The sequence below is a fragment of the Parasteatoda tepidariorum genome, chromosome 1 (genome assembly GCF_982258835.1).
Source record: "Parasteatoda tepidariorum strain Cologne lab strain chromosome 1, Ptep-v5.0, whole genome shotgun sequence".
NCBI classification, from domain to species: Eukaryota; Metazoa; Arthropoda; class Arachnida; order Araneae; family Theridiidae; genus Parasteatoda; species Parasteatoda tepidariorum.
The window spans coordinates 81,361,579-81,379,899 of record NC_141755.1 but is presented as its reverse complement, the minus strand read 5'-3'; the positions used below and the strand labels follow the sequence as shown (position 1 = coordinate 81,379,899).

At 32.2% G+C, this 18,321-nt stretch overlaps 1 protein-coding gene across 3 annotated transcripts in view; it reads left to right on the top strand.

The window, feature by feature from the left end:
- Positions 1–7,916: 7,916 nt before the first annotated feature.
- Positions 7,917–18,321, top strand: part of LOC107440157 (uncharacterized) — a 144,673-nt gene continuing 134,268 nt past the window's right edge. The window contains exons 1-2 of one of the 3 annotated variants that reach the window (XM_071179556.2): positions 7,917–8,068; positions 16,550–16,651. In XM_071179556.2, the coding sequence (XP_071035657.2) occupies positions 16,606–16,651 (46 nt within the window). In that variant the 5' untranslated portion in view covers positions 7,917–8,068; positions 16,550–16,605. Of the gene's footprint in view, positions 8,069–9,663; positions 9,905–10,930; positions 10,951–16,549; positions 16,652–18,321 lie in introns of those variants that run through there. The other 2 variants (XM_071179554.2, XM_071179557.2) reach the window with 2 other exon arrangements.

The window sequence follows — 18,321 nt, the reverse complement described above, 5'->3', positions numbered from 1 at the left end:
TTGAGATTTATAAATGATGAACGAACATTAACTGCCAATTAGAGTTATGAATTGAGCGACGAATTTTGTTCCATTCGTCATAATTCTCGATGACGGGAAAATAGGCTTCCCGGCACCTTAAGCAATGTAATTATCTAGCACAAATGTCTATTATCCAAATGGAAAAATCAAAAGATAGAATAGTCTTCTATAATAAGCAAAGTATTACTCCAAAGAATGATAGGAAAGTTTTAATTTAATAAAAGTTTTTCCAGGTATTGGCTATCGTGGATGGTTTGATTTTTTATTCCAATTTTGAGTTCCGTCTTTTCTATCATTATCATGAAAGTTTCTTGAAACAGAAGAAAAAAGAAATTTTTTCACGCAACATACTTAGTTTGTTTAAAAATAGAAGTGTTCCAGGAAATCTTAATGGGAATGTTTCCCCAAATTATTATTTTGAGAAAATATAGCATTGTTTAAATTAACTTTTAAAATAAAGTGCAATCAACGTCTCTTCGTATTCAAGAGTTTGTAAACACCCTGTTTCTTTCCAGTCTATCACATTGAAGTTTTTTTCATTGTTTTTTGCCATTATTATTTATAAATAATCATTATTGTTTTTGTTGTTGTTACTATTTTTATAATTATTATTATTATTATCATTATTATTATCATTATTATTCACTTGTAAGAGATTGTTAGGCGATACTAAGGAAGCAGCATTTAGGTGCAATAAATTTTAACTAAAAACGCTCTAAATTAAAAAAAAATCCTAACAGCAAATCATTATGGGTGTTCAACTTTACGATGCCATTTATTTTGCTTCGCAAAAGCTAAAAAAGTTTTAAACTTGAAAATATGAAGCTATACAGCACGACATACGGAAAGTGTGGTGTAATTAAACATATCAACATTTAATTATTGTTATTATCATTATTATTCACTTGTAAGAGATTGTTAGGAGATACTAAGGAAGCAGCATTTAGGTGCAATAAATTTCAACAAAAAACTCTCTATATTAAAAAAAAAATCATAAGAGAAAATCATTATGGGTGTTCAACTTTACGATGCCATTTATTTTGCTTCGCAAAAGCTAAAAAAGTTTTAAACTTGAAAATATGAAGCTATACAGCACGACATACGGAAAGTGTGGTGTAATTAAACATATCAACATTTAATTATTGTTATTATCATTATTATTCACTTGTAAGAGATTGTTAGGAGATACTAAGGAAGCAGCATTTAGGTGCAATAAATTTCAACAAAAAACTCTCTATATTAAAAAAAAAATCATAAGAGAAAATCATTATGGGTGTTCAACTTTACGATGCCATTTATTTTGCTTCGCAAAAGCTAAAAAAGTTTTAAACTTGAAAATATGAAGCTATACAGCACGACATACGGAAAGTGTGGTGTAATTAAACATATCAACATTTAATTATTGTTATTATCATTATTATTCACTTGTAAGAGATTGTTAGGAGATACTAAGGAAGCAGCATTTAGGTGCAATAAATTTCAACAAAAAACTCTCTATATTAAAAAAAAAATCATAAGAGAAAATCATTATGGGTGTTCAACTTTACGATGCCATTTATTTTGCTTCGCAAAAGCTAAAAAAGTTTTAAACTTGAAAATATGAAGCTATACAGCACGACATACGGAAAGTGTGGTGTAATTAAACATATCAACATTTAATTATTGTTATTATCATTATTATTCACTTGTAAGAGATTGTTAGGAGATACTAAGGAAGCAGCATTTAGGTGCAATAAATTTCAACAAAAAACTCTCTATATTAAAAAAAAAATCATAAGAGAAAATCATTATGGGTGTTCAACTTTACGATGCCATTTATTTTGCTTCGCAAAAGCTAAAAAAGGCTTCAAACTTGAAAATGTGAAGCTATACAGCACGACATACGAAAAGTGTGATGTAATTAAACATATCAGCATTTAATTATTATTATTATCATTATTATTCACTTGTAAGAGATTGTTAGGACATACTAAGGAAGCAGCATTTAGGTGCAATAAATTTTAACTAAAACCGCTCTATATTAAAAAAAAATCATAAGAGCAAATCATTATGGATGTTCAACTTTACGATGCCATTTATTTTATTTCGCAAAAGCTAAAAAAATTTTTAACTTTAAAATATGAAGCTATACAGCACGACATACGGAAAGTATGATGTCATTAAACATATCAACATTTAATTATTAATTCAAGAATTATTAATCGTTAAGCATGCAGTAACAATACCAAACGGGATACTCTGTAGACGGAATTACAAATACTGAGTTAAACGTACTGAAATTATTATTTGTGAATTTAAAACGAGTTTTTTTTTCAAAGTTAATGATGTTTTAAGTGCTTTGTTTTTGTCGGGATTCTGTTCCTTTTTGTTACTAACAACAACCATCCAGACATTGTTGCGAAGAGAAGTTGAAAAATTTATTTATCTTCCGAATTTTTTATTTTGTGTAATCTCGCTCTTCTGTGTTGAAAATAAAAGTAAAAACAGAATGAGTTGCTCTAAGATTAGCATGGTTTGCCACAATTCTTTGTTTTCTTTCATCTCATCTAACCAAAAAAGGAAAAATTATTTTGATAGATATAAGATCATAAATTATGTGTTCACTGACTCATGATAATTTTTTTTGGGTGGGAGGGGAATTAAGAAATTATGCTTAAAATAATTCGTCAAGTAATTACTAGGATTAATCGCTCTATTTGGGAGAACAGTATGTAGTTAATCTCAAGTACGTACATGAATTTTTTTTTTTTTTGTTAAATTACAGCAGAACTACCATAAATGAAAAAAAATTACCATGAATGAAAAAAATAACCTTACTATATTCTATCATAAATGAAAAAAAAAATTAACTCAATTGTTGCCAACTAACCAAAAATTGAAACCCAATTGTTGACAAAAATTAACCTCAATGGCAGTTAAATCGTAATAAAAATCATGTTGTCGTTGCAAATAAATAAATGAAACAAAATTATGGTTTGCCATTTCTTGTGAACGGGCAAACTTGATACCTATTTAACTTTCCAAATTTGCCACTGACACGCCACCAAAATGAATTGGATTCAAAACTACATTGCATATAATACATATAAAATATGCTGATAAAGATGGGGTATGCTTTGTGCTACCTATAATGAAGCAAAATATTACAAAACATTGAATGAAAATATATTTTATATGAAATATGTATTCTATTAAAAAGATATTGGAACTAAAAGTATGCATATTATGAAATATTTATATAAATAATTATTTTGAACTATTACAGTATTTTTCTTACTTATTATTTTTGTTTATTATTTTTTTAAGTATTTTTATTTGTTATTTCTGTTTTGTAAACAATAAACAAAAACAAATGAAATCAAAAATTTTTAACGTTAAATAATTTTCTTATAATGCGTTAATATATTGTTATGACTATGGAATGCTGTTTCCAATGACACTTGGATAAGCCAAGCTTGCCAATCAGTCAGCCATTGGCCTTGTGAGAATTAATCCAGGAAAGTGCGCCTGTTGGTTGACATGAGAGCACCGTTAAGGTGAAAGTGTGACTTCACCTCCCCGATAAATAGCAGCAGCAGCACTTATTTGTAAGACCACTTCCACGATTTGGAAATAGATTTAGAAGAGATCTCTGTACCTTTGGTACTGTTCACCGCAGATTTTCCTAGCACGTATATAGCGTGTACTCTGTGGGTCTTAGCGGATTAGAGGAACGCACCCCTGACCGTTGTTCCATTCTCTGACCACTGGGCTACCACAGCCCTACGACTATGCAATAATTAAGAGGCCATTCCTTTCCCAACCGAACTCAACTGTCAAAGGTGGGGAGAGAGAGAAGGAAAATTCTAAATATGCTTTTGATTCTTTTTTTCACAAATAAACTGATGATGGACTCTATTTGGCAGCATCTTTTGATGCATGTAAAATACAAACTTCCCATCCAATCACAATTTAAGATTTAAAAAAAAACGTGTGATATTTTAGATTCTCTATTGTTTTTTTGTGACAAAATTATGCCAATACGATTCGGCAATCAACAGTTTTTGATAGGTTGTTAAATATTTTAGATTTTCTCGTTTTTAGATTTTTATAAGTATTTTTGATTTTATGCAATGAAGGTTAAAAAAAATTTTAAGCCTGATTCAAATCGGTTTTCATCAGTTCAAACAGTAATAAAATTATATTTTTAAAAAAAGTGAAACATGTAGTTTTAAATTACTTACAAAAAACCACAGATAGCATCCTTTTATAGCTTTGAAGCTTTTAAATTAAATTCGTAGATATTCTAAAACTTTTAAAGCGCTATTTGTCCTAATCTAAAAGAGCAACCCTTTGATTTTCTAACTTTTTGAAAGTCGTTAGGCAGTCTAATATTACTATATCATCAAAAATTTGTTAAATACGAAAAAAAAAATATCAAGAAAACCCAAAATTAAAACTCTGAACTAAAATCTAGGATGGCGAGTGTAGAGGTCTCTTTAGTATAGTGAAATAGAACGTTATATTACAACAATTTTCCTTCAATGAAAAACAAATTTTTTAAAATAAAAAATAAAATAAAAAAAGCATGAACATAAATAGGAAAAAAGAAAAAGGGATAAATATGTTGTAATATAAAATCTAACTTTAAATTTTAAAATACATATCATTCGTGTACAAATTTGTAAAATATTTCGTCTTTGAAACTATTACCAAGTGAAAAAAGAAAAACAAACAAATGAATGACGTATAAAATAATCTTGTTAGATTTTAAAATTTTAGATTTTAAAAGTCCCGCAGTGGACTGATCGTTAAGACACGGTTCCCAGCAGATCACCGAAGTCAGGCATCACTGGCTGCGGTCAGTGTGCGGGTGTGTGACCACTTGGATCAGTCTGCGTAGGGACCAAGGGTGTGTGGTATTGGTCCTCGTAAAACTGTGCTACCGTAAAGTGCTCGACTTCGCGCGCAGGTCGTCGGGCTACAGAAGCGGGGGTGCTATCCCCGCTGCAGAAGATCAAAATTTTAATGGCATATCTTCGGATCATCCTCCGGGATGTTTCCCAGACCGTCGCCAATAGCCCATTGTGCAGCTCTAGTGCGACGTAAATTAACAACAATAACAATTAGATTTTTAAAAAATTTAATAATGAGTCTAATTACTCATACAACTTTACTCAATTAGTGAATTTCTCAATCAGGCTGCTGCATATTTCGAAGATACATCCACTTCCATTGTTCCTTGCAGAAAATTTTTTTAGTAGAACCCAAAGCAAAAACGAGTGACTAATTTAGTAGAAATGTAACCGAGCACTTTAATGTAGCATGTATATCATTTTTTCCCCTTTATAATTCATTGTTTCAGTGATTTAGACGTAGAACAAACATTTCTGTTACATGTTTAAAATACATCGACATGTACGAATACATTTTAAAATTATTTTTCGTGTTTCCACTTTGCTTTTCGAGTCTTTGTTGTTGTTGTTACTTTGCGTCGCACTAGAGCTGCACAATGGGTTATTGGCGACGGTCTGGGAAACATCCCGGAGGATGATCCGAAGACATGCCATCACAATTTTGATCCTCTGCGGAGGGGATGGCACCCCCGCTTCGGTAGCCCGACGACCTGCGCGCGAAGTCGAGCACTTTACGGTAGCACAGTTTAACGAGGACCAATACCGCACACCCTCGGTCCCTACGCAGACTGATCCAAGTGGTCACCCACCCGCACACTGACCGTAGCCAGTGATGCTTGACTTCGGTGATCTGCTGGGAACCGTGTCTTAACGATCAGTCCACTGCGGGACTGAGTCTTTTGGGATTATTCATGCCGTGCCCTTGCCACCCAATTCTGCGGTTAATCGGGGTCTACTGTATTTGTAGTTACACATATATATGCAAGCTTATGATCTTAGCTAAGTACAGCTTATAAGCCCTTATGAATTCGAAGAGCAGATAGTACAAATTAGAGAAGGACTTTACAAAGATATATCCAAGGTTACTGTGGGATTCGAACTCAATGGCGTTAGAACTCTTGGCGTTTAGACATGACTGATTGGTCAGGATGGACCCACCAAGTAATTTTTGAAGTGATTAAAATTTAACGTGTAAAATATAGACAGATAAACGGGAAACTTGCGACAAATTTGTAGCATTTGGCTTTGCGTTGTAAGTTTTCTAGACTATCGGCAAAATTCGGAATGAGAAATTGCATTAAAAATTTGGTCCCGCAGTGGGTTGATCGTAAAGACATGGTTCTCAGTAGAACACCGAAGTCCAGCATCACTGGCTGCTGTCAGTAAATAGGTGGGTGACCACTTTGATCAGCCTGAGTAGGGGCCGAGGGTGCGCGGTATCGGTCTTCGCTAAACTGTTCTTCCGTAAAGTACTCGACTTCGTGAGCAGATGGTCGGGCTACCAAAGCAGAGGAGCTATCCCCTCTGCAGAGAATCAAAACTGCGATAGCGTGTCTTCGGATTACCTCAGGGATGCTTCCCAGACCGTCGCCAATAGCCCATTGTGAAGCTCTAACGCGACGTAATTGAAGTACAAATCATAAAAAATTTCGTATTTTAAAAATAAAGCAAAAAACAGGCTAACCGGAGCTTCTGGTAAAAGTGAAGGAGTAGTACGTCGCACTAGAGCTGCACAACGGGTTATCGGTGACGGTACGAGACGCATTCCATAGGATGATCTGAAAACGATACTTTAACAAGACTAGGGCTTATAAGCCGTGTTTTTGTAATGAGCACACAAGTCTGCATATACAGTATGGCACCAAATAAATAAATTATACCATATATTCAATGCATAGCGGGTCCTCTCTGACCTAGCTGTACCACTCATATTCAGTATCTAGGAAACGGTATGTGTAACTTGTATCGCAAACGTGCATTTTAGAATTTGGTCTGATAATTATAATATGATTGTCAAGAGCCGCTATGGCTCAGGGAACAGAGCGTTCGCCTTCCAATGAAGCGAACCGGATTCGAATCGAATTCCGCATCCGGTTTGCACCGACCACAATGCTGACGTAAAATATCCTCAGAGGTAGACGAATCCTGGGTTAGAGTTCCATTAACCGTGGGAGGTTCTCGTGGTCTTCCTCTCCATGTAACGCAAATGCGGGTTCGCTCCATCAAAAAGTCCTCCACGAAGGCAAGCTTCCCCCAATACTCGATCTAGGAGTTCTCTATACTCGATTAAGCAGTCACGCAAGATTAGTGAGTATAGAACAAAAATTAACTTTCAAGGGACTGGACTAACCAGCAATAAGTCACATGAGTAACGTTATAGTTGTTGTTGTTACTTTACGTCGCACTAGAGCTGCACAATGGGCTATTGGCGACGGTCTGGGAAACATCCCGGAGGATGATCCGAAGACATGCCATCACAATTTTGATCCTCTGCGGAAGGGATGGCACCCCCGCTTCGGTAGCCCGACGACCTGCGCGCGAAGTCGAGCACTTTCCGGTAGCACAGTTTAACGAGGACCAATACCGCACACCCTCGGTCCCTACGCAGACTGATCCAAGTGGTCACCCACCCGCACACTGACCGTAGCCAGTGATGCTTGACTTCGGTGATCTGCTGGGAGCCGTGTCTTAACGATCAGTCCACAGCGGGACGAGTAACGTTATAGAAATAACAAAATTTGCAAACATAGTTTGCGTTTTTGCAAGTGGCAAAAATAAACTAAAATAAAAAAAGCTTATATAATATTTTGGTGAATACTTTAATAAATCAAGCACTGAGATATGATAAACCAAATCCACATACACTACATACTCTAAAAATATTGAAAAAATAATTGGCTTGCAAAAGCATGAATAAAAGTAAAAATATTCAAAAATAACGGGCTAGCAAAAGCATGAATGAAATAAAATAAACACAGAAAGAGATAAACGATAAAATAAAAGCAGACGATAAAATTAGAAGACTTTTTGGTAGAACAACAGAGAGTTGTTGATTTCTTAGAGATTAGGTTTTGTTGAGGAATTTGGGTTTTCATATAACCCGTTTCAGGTTTATTTAGTTTGTTTTATACTATTTATCTATCCCGTTGCAGGTGAGTTTTCATATATCCCGTTACGGGCACTTTTTCTAGTTTGTTTTATAAGATTTAACTATCCCGTTACGGGTACTTTATACATGTTACTGTATTTGTTGTTGTGTGAAATAAATGTTTTTCTTTTTAATAAAACATAGAACTGTTTCTTAATATAGCCTGATCCGTTACACTACGAAGACATTTCATACTTTATGATCTAACATATAAGGTGTAACATAATTTTTCATGAATGCAGATAAATAAATGGTCTCATAAATTGTTTTTAAATTTTGTTGTCAAGCAAATAAAATTCTTAAGAGTTTCTCCATTTCAAAAAATAATAATTAATAGTCAACCTCCCCCAGATCATTCCGAAAATCAATTTTTGTAGGTCTCTTACTCCGCAATTTCATTCTGAAGTTTGAATTATGGGAGATGGTCGAATCCATAATCTTCGATTTCAACCCAAGCTATCCATATTTGTTACAACAGGTTGATATAGACCTTCAGTGTATTTATATTTTTTGACGTAACACCGTGCACAGACATAAAATATCCACTGCGTTTGGTGAATCAAGTGTTAAAAAGTAAATTATTAAAGAATTAATCGTAAGAAGTTTTAGTGTTTTTTTTCCTCCGAGTCAAAAAATAAATAAATAAATCGGATTTATTTCTTCGAAACAGTTTTCCGATTAGTCCATTTATTTGACATCCGCTGTATTTTGAGTTGCATTCAAAGTACAGGATGTTATCGCCAAAATCCATCCAGTTACTCGGATATGTTGCATATCATTGTCATTTAGTTAATATCATTCAAAATACTTGGGCATAATCATTCACGATCCTTTTCATAAAATGTCAGTAACCGCATTTCTAATTATAATAAAATAATGGGAAATTGCAAATTTCCTCATAATAAAGAATTTTCGGAAACTTTCTTATTTTTATATTATTTTAGCTAAATAAGTTGTCTCATTAACTTAAAATACTATTCGAGTTATGGTTAAAAGATTTATTCCGTTTTTATATTTTTATTAAATATATTAATCATCGATTTTATAGATTTTTTTTATCAAATTATGTTCATTCGCAAACATTGTTAAAAAGCCAAAATATTGTTAAAACCTATTTGAAGTTACTAAGCCAACAAACAGCAAGGATTTATCAAAATTGAAGGTCACAATTGTTTTTCAAAACTGCAATTTAAAAAAAAAATATATTATTTGAAAAAAAATTCTCGTCCACTGTCTTACATCCACTACTCGAACATCCACTTAAAAATCAATCAGAAAGAACAAAACAAAATTTTATAATGGTCCATTGAACTGTAAGATAAAAGGGCCAATGACAAAACTCTCTTTTGATGATGTCACTTGGTCAATGATGAAATCTGAGGTGAAAGGAAATCAAAAAGAAAAATCTGCAAAAAAAAGAACATTTCCAACGACTCCGTCAATTTAAGTTTCTCGTGAAAAACTTTCAAAACAATTTATTTTTCTCTTTTTTTTTATAAACAAATTTTTTTCATCAAAATATAATTGAAATCAAAGAGTTTCTTGAGCACGTGGTGCGGAGTGGAGGGAGACTTCTGGGAAAGGTGAAGGGAAAAGGGATGTGCGCAACCACCGATCGCGCCGGACAGATGATCGTCTGCAAGAGACCGCTTTTAGTCCGTTAGATGAGACGTCAACTGAGAACCGGGAGTATCGTTCAGGTGTTCGTCGGATCGACGCAATTTCCCGCGTTTTCGGACAATCCACGATCTTTTACGATTAATATCGTTTGGAGAATTTTTATTCAAATCAGACGATAATATGTCCAGAAGAAAACAAGCGAAACCACGAGCTCTTAAAAGTGAGTTCAACTTTCAATCTTTTTTTTTTTTTTAACACTTCAAAACTCGTTCCAAGTTTTTCTTCTGATAAGCAGGGAAGAAAGTATACCAGTCCCCTCCCCTTTCTTATTACTAAATTGCAATTACAACGTCATTCGTTGGCAGATATTTATTTTTCATAACTTGGATAGTTCTGAGTAAAATGTGTCAGATTTTTTATTTTTTTTTAAGGAAATTGTTTTTAAAAAAAAGTATTTTCCTTGTTTTTTATAAAGTAAATTTAAACCAAGATAAAAATTACTCGGAAAAAAACTTTTGATTCGTTTTAATTGAGATTCATAAAATATTTTCTGATCAGAATACTTTATTTAAGATGAGATCATAAATTAATTATCAATGGAAACATCATTCACTTGAAATCATTAGTGAGGAAGTTGGCATTAGAGCTATTTTAGCCTATGTGATAAAGATAAAAGCCCTCCCAGACGAACTTGATAGGAAGATTAACTATGCTTAACAAGCATGTTGCGTAATGCGATTCTAGTCTGTGATTGAACGCCAAACAAAATCACTTGTTAAGGGAAAAAAATACACTATTTGATTGTTGCCACGAACTTTAAATAAACTAAATATTCACATTTTTGTAAATGTGTTGCAATTCTATTTTAAATTTTGTTTCATTTAAACATTTGAGAGCTTTTAACTCAAAAAGTATCGTGATAACTTTAATCATTCAAAAATAATGTTTGATAGTAAGAAAAAGAACTTTATTTTTTGAGCAAACGATTTTATAGATGACGGATTCTTTGAAATTTAAAAATTTGAAATTTGAAATTCGATTTTAAATTTAGTTTCATTTAAACATTTGAGAGTTTTTAACTTAAAAAGTATCGTGATAACTTTAATCTTTCAAAAATAATGTTTGATAGTAGGAAAAGGAACTTTATTTTTTAAGCAAACGATTTTATAGATGACTTTTTTTAAGTTTCAATTTTTGTTCTTGAAAATCATAACAGGGCGGATAAAGGCAATTTTGCGTCGCCAATTTTTCTACAGTTTTGAAATAGTAAAAAACTTAAGTTAGTTATTTCTTAGTTACTTCTTAAATAAGATAATAATACTGTATTGTATATTTTCTAATTATTATTTTTTTGGGTGACGATACTACTTCGTTATGAGTTACGTTTTGCCTCATTACAACACCGAACTTAATAACGGATTTGCTTTATTATTAAGTATAGAAAAATGATGACTTTATAAATTTCTTTCTTGCGCACGTATAAATGTCTTAAGTCTACTTTGCATGTAGATGTGTGTCTAGATCTGCAGTTCCCAAATTCTTTTTTGCTACGGAATCCTAAATAATCAGTCATCATCCAGCCGAACTTGAACTTTATAATAAAAGTAAATAAAGAGAATTGTGTACGTATTAACCATTAAAAGATTATTATATTTTGACTTTTCTACTTTTTTTTACTTGAAAGTATTCATGAAACTTTTTAATCGTTTTATCATTAATACTCTTAAATTAGGTTTTATGTTCGATAGTTGAATTCGCCTTGGAGATGAATATAGCATAGCAAAAAATTCGTTTCTATATTGCTATATAAAAAGAAACTGTTAAAATTTGTTTAAAATGAAAAACGTTTATTTGGGAAACATATTTCTTTATTAAAGAATTCAGTTATTTTATTTTGATATGAAAAGCGCAATGTGAAATACTATTGCAATTTCTTATAAATGCACGTCCTTTTTATAATCTTTCATAATTGTTAATTGTTGCTAGAAAAATGATATACATAAATTTTCATTTCAGTTCTCTCCATTTGGCATTTTACTTTAAATATAATTTAATAGAAGCAATCAAAATAATGGATTATTGACTGGATCTATATGTAATTACTATTCATGAAATGAATACTATTCATGAAAAATGCTACAAAAAAACTGTTTAAAAAAAAATCTCAAATCTCGGAACTAAATTTATATTTTCAATTAGTAGCCAGTGGCCGTTATACGCTAATAACTTAGTAGCCAATTTTTCCTCAAACCTAATGAGTCGGTGTCAGATATCCTTTTCATTTAATAGCCACTTTTTGCAAACTTTTTTATTGCTTGGATTAAATTATATTTTTTAAAAAATCACTAAAGAAATAATTTACCGCTATAAACTTTTTTTCAACAATAAACGTAATATAAATATATGATAATATTTAGTTGAGCATACTGTAATAATAAAATAAGCTTGCAGAAAATTATTTTAAAATATTTGAGGGAGAAAAATACACTTAATGTATACCTTATTTTGAAATATGTGAATTGTTTATGAATTCTCCTTCCACATGAATTTTTCCATCACAAAGTTATGGATACTGGAAGATTTTGAATGGAGATATTAGACATTAAAATGAAAATTCTGTTTTTTGGAGAGTCTTTCTCCATTGATGTACTTTTATCATTAAGCGATTTTCAAAAAGAAAACGATGGTAAAAAGTGACCAGTTATTTATTTAAATCGCCACTTTCTTTTGTAAATATTTTCAGGTCTAATCGGAACCCTTTTAACTATTACACGGAACCCTTAGGTTCGAACAGAACACCATTATCTAGATCAACTTATCTAGATCATTTTGTGAATCATCTTTTTTATTATTTTTCACAAAATTTTTACTAGAACTAATCAATTGAAAACTATGCTTGAATGAAACTTATTTTCGATTGTTTCTCCATTTCTGAGAAATTTCTTGTTAAAATTATATTCTGACTTAATTTGCTTCCTGATTTTTCATATTTATCTTATTGAAAGATTCAAAGATTTGCCAGTAAACGTAATAAAATAACTGTACTACACACCTTAAAGTTTTCGTCTCATAGTATTTAGAAAAAGTTGTTTTGTAAAATTATAGAAATTTCACTATTTTTCACATAGCTTCACCAATTTTTTTTAAAATTTAAGCCTGTAGACTAAATCTGATTCACCCCCTAACACATAAATGAAATCACTCAACATATAAAAGCAATCAACATTAATAAATATACATCCAAAATCAGTTTGAAATGCTCAAGACAAAAATTTGAGGACTAATTCTAATACTGGGAAGCATATAATTTAATACATTTTCTGTTGAAAGATAGTGATCTGGAATAATATCATACCTTAAGTGTAAAATTCGAATTTATAAATAAAAGTTATTATCCGATTTAAAATCAACAACGTAATAGAATCAGAATAAATTTGAAAGTTTCAGAACAAAAGAAAAATGAGGACTGTAATATTTAGACTGTGAATTATATAATTTTATGCATTTTAAGTTTGAAGGTAGTAATGAAACAATATATGTATATCCTAAGAGTACATAGATTAAATAACATAACATTATTGCATACATAACTTTAATATTACATTGTTAACATGTATGTATATACTACGCAATGTAAACACTATGTGAGATTTTTATTACACGACTTCGAAAAGTTTTTAAAAAAAATCTGAAAACTCTCTTTGGAAATTTAAAAGTAATTTCTTCTAAGATTTCATGCGAGTATAAGTTGAAATCGGAATCGAACAATTCAAATACCGACTCTACAGTTCTGATTTATACATCCAGTACTGTTTTTAGATTTTTTCATGAGCATTTTATTTTATTCGATTTTATAAACGGCTTTGAAGAACCGAACCCAATTCTGAGTTTACAACTATCGATGTTCAACTCCGTAGCCTTATAATTTTGAACCCAGCCCAGAAAACAAGAGGACTCCTGGATCAAACATTGGAACAAACTAGTGTTCATGGACGACTTTTTGATGCAACTAACCCGTATTTGCGTTACCTGGAGAGGAAAACAGCGAAAATCTTCTATGGTTAGCCCGACGGAAAGGGGCTTCCAACTCATGATCTATCTACAACTAAGGATATTTTATGTCATCACTATGATAGGTGCGTGAATTCGATATACGTGTGAATTCGAATCTGAGATCTGTCATTGGAAGGCGAAAGCTCTATCTCCTGAGCCATCGTGGCAGTATTTTTTTAATTGTATAACCTTCGTAAAACAGCCGACGGAATTTTGAGTTTATGACTACCAATGTTTTACTCCGTAGTTCGTAATTTTGAACCCAATCCAAAAGACAAGGGACCACCGGGGTCAAGTATTTGGATAAATTTGTCTTAGGGGATAACTTTTTAGATCGAACTATAACTAACTCGCATTTGCGTTACATGGAGTCCATGAAAACATCCCGAGGTTAGTCTGACGGTAAGGAGACTCTAACCCTTGATCCGTCTACCATTGAGGATGTTTTTCAGCGGTAGAAAGATATTCCTGAGTTTCAACACACTCTAATCAATCATGACACCAAGCTCTTAACCCAATTTTTCAGGGCTTTTTTTAACGACCATCCAATTTTTACTTCGGTCTGACGACGTAAACAGCACCTGAACTGGTACCCGTCTTTCCCAACTTCCACCCCAACTAGAGAACTTTCAACCACGTAGGACATAATGTGCAAGTGACTGTGTATACAACACACGCTGGTTGTTTAGCCGTTCTGCAAAATCATACTCCCGACCACCTGCGAAGTAAGAGACCCTCTAACCGACTGCACCACCAGATTGCAGTGCGAACCGAAGCTGAGCGCAAGCTGCATTTAAACATCGCACTCAGCAGCCCATTTAATTTTTTAATATGTTATTATGAAATAATTCTGCATTGAATAAAATTTTATTTCCGTTAATATATTAAGTAATGAATTTCAGGCAATGGCATTTAACTTCGAAAACTCACACTTTGAACCAAAATCAAAAAACGCGGAAACTTTTGGATCAAGAATTGAGGCAAAATCTTCGTTGATGATGTTTTAAGAAATTAACAATTAATTGCATGGAGAAAGAAACTTTACGTATTCAATCCGACGATCGAGACCCTTTAACCAATGATGTATTCATTTTTAGAGATATTTCCTCGTAGATATATAAAGTAGATATATCCAGTAGATATAACTAGTAGATATATTCTTTAGAGGTATTAGAATTTAACGTACCAACTCTTGAGAAAAATATACTAATTAATTAAATATATTTTTGTCAAAAACGAGCACTATACAGGCCATTCCATAATTACTGCCCTTATTATTTACGCTTCAAATCCTTATGAAAAATTAGGTAAAGAAATTTATGAACAGGGTTTTCGAAAATCAATAGTTTAGCCAAAAACAATTGTCACAAGAACCTAATAAATCTTTAACGAGGAAGGCTGAACTCAAAACATCAAAACCTGTTTATCGAAGAAAGCAAAAAAGGAGTTGAAAGACGACTATCAGAAACTAATTTTGACCGGCAATCAAATTGCTTTTTGTCTCACCTTCTTCAATTGTAATTTGACAGACTTTGATAAAATTTTTGGCTTTTTCCTTAACTTTAATTTTTGATTGCGACACTTAATGAGTATATTTTATTACTTCATTTGACAAGGATTCTAAATATATAAACTAAATTTGATGATTACGAAACACCAACGCCCCGCTGCGGTAATTAGCTAAAATACTGTTTTTCATAAACAGTTTTATTTTTTCTTTATTGTTATTTTTCAACAGAACTCATGAAATTCCTTATAATCGCTTCTTCTTTTTCTACTTCAATTTTATAAAATGTTTGGATATTTTTTTTTCTTTTAATGGATATTTAGTTTTAATGAAAACTAAATAAGCGCATTATTTCTTAGTACCTAAAGGATTCTTATGATTAATACCTGAAGTGAGGATTTAAATGTTTCCTCATCTCTCTCTATTTTTTTTTCTTGTTATCTATCTCTATAGTGAATATAATGCCAATTTATACGTTTAGAGTGGACAATAATCCTTTTAAACTAACAGGACTAAATAAAGATAAGTGTTATTTTTCATACTTACTAAATAATTGATTTTTAATAAATGCTTTTCAATAAATCATCAATATATGATTTTCTTTTCTCTGTTTATGGTAAAATATGGAAACAGAATTACAGGAAAAGAAGAGATACAAATGAGTCAATAAAAATATGACAGAGACACTAAATTGTGAAATATTTCCTCTTCGAATTTACAGAATCAACTTGTCATTTCCTTATCGAATTGCTAGAGGGCTCCACTTTGAATTAGCAACTTACTTTCAAAAATAATAATTGACAATTAGGCTAACATTAGATCACAATAAAATATTTTATGTTATTTTTTTATTATTTTTAGAATTATTATATTTTTACTGTAGTATTACAAATGCTAATCCTTTTTCTAATTGAATATAAAGATAAACAAATAAATAGTTTTATAGATAATCGTTTTATATATTTATAAAAATCTCAATGCAAACTATTCATATTCTCAATGCAAACTATTCATTTGCAACTTTAAAAAATAATTCAAGTTGCCAATTTTTGGTAAGATATAGTTCCTCATGAATCCAAATTAAAAATGTAATGAAAATAAATAATAAACCGATTCTTTTTTGTAATGTATTCGTTTTCGAATGCAAACATGTCGACTTCGTGACTTTCATTTGTTAAATATACCTGTTATACTTGTGAGAATAACTTTTAACGTGAAAAAAGTTTGCTGAAAAAATCAAAATAAATCAAAGATTAAAATAGAAATTTTTAATTAGAAATGGAACTTACAATTGTTATTCCTTAGGAGAAGATGTGGATGGTTTTCCAGATGAGAGTACAGAAGAATTAGGTATAGATTTGATGACTGAAAACGGGGAAAAAGAAAATAACACATCATTACCCATGGGTGAGTAAATCATTTATTTATTTTCAATTCAATATTTTCACATTTCTGTGCCAATCATTCAGAATCTTAAATACTTTTATCAACTGAATTATTTGAAACTTTAATTTTTGATCAATTAAAACTATTAGAGACAGATTAATTTATTCCCAAGTTTCAAACATAGTTACAGAGTTCATCAAGGAAAGACTTTGCTGATTGAACTATAAGACGATGTTTTTTGTTACCTGACCAATGAGACATTATGCTGAAATCATTTCATCTAAAGTGCGGCCGTAGAGAGAGGCTAGTGACTATAGGACATTATTCACTCGTGACAACTATACTTCAGATATTCAGAACCTACCTCTGCGCTGAACTCTTATATATAGCATAAGTAGGTTTTAAAGAGGCACCAGAAAATGATAAAGATAAATGCATTTATTTTTGTATTTTATTTTATAGCCGTCATTGAACAGCTGGCCCAATCTTATGGGTTTACGACTACTAATGTTCAACTCCATAGCCTTGTAATTTTGAACCCAATTCAGAAGACAAGATCGACTCCTGGATCGAGTATTGGGAGAAATTTGCCTTCGTGGAGGACTTTTTGATGGAGATAACCCGCATTTGCGTTACATGGAGAGGAAGACCACGAGAACCTCCCACGGTTAGCCCGACGGCAAGGGGACTCTAACCCATGATCCGTCTACCACTGAGGATATTTCACGTCAGCACTGTGCTCGGTGCAAGCCGGATGCGTAATTCGTATCGACTGGGATACGAACCCGGTTCGCCTCACGCATAAATATCAGTTGAAGTATATCACACATGAGCACTTCCTCGGGAATTCTGATATAAACTGATTGCTATTCCAAGAAAACCAAACAGTTCATCAGTTCGGTCCGACACCTCACTCTTTCGAGCAGGTTAAATGGTAGCTGAGCAACGGGATTCAAGTTGCTACTTTTGAGATTAATTAAAATATGCTTTTTGTGCTTGACCAATGAGGCATTAGGTGGAAATCGTTTCCACTGAAGTATTTACACGGAGGTCAATTGTCTTAAGACAGCATCTTATTTTTACTACAAATGGTGGATATTTTGAAAGCATCGTTTAATATTTTTTTATTCCCGGGGGCTCAGATTCGAATCCCAGATGTGGCTGGTTGATGAGAGTTCTGCTCTTGGATCATATGACCACAATACTGCATTGAAATATCATCAGGGGTAGACGAACCATAGGTTATAATTCCCTTACCACCGGGCTAACTGTCGGAGGTTTCAGTGATTTTCCACTCCATGGAACGTAAATACCGGTTAGTTTCATCAAAAAGTCCTCTGCGAAGACTAGTTTGCTCCAATACTTGATCCGGGAGTTCTTTTATCTCTTGGGAGGGGTTCTAAATTACAAGGCTACGAAGTTGAACCTTGATAGTTGTAAACTCAGAATAGGGTCTGCTGTTTTACAATGGCTATAAAATAAATTAAAAATCAGCAAGCTACAACTAAGTAACTAATTTTGAAATTTGGTGAAAATACATAACTGTTTTTCGAAGTCGAATGTAACAAGTCTTATATTTTCTATTTCTTTCCATTCATCGTTAATCTATTTTTCAAATCGTTTGTGATTTTTTGAGGAACTGTGCGTTTATACTCATTAAACTAGGTCATAGTTATTTATGAACGTTTGTT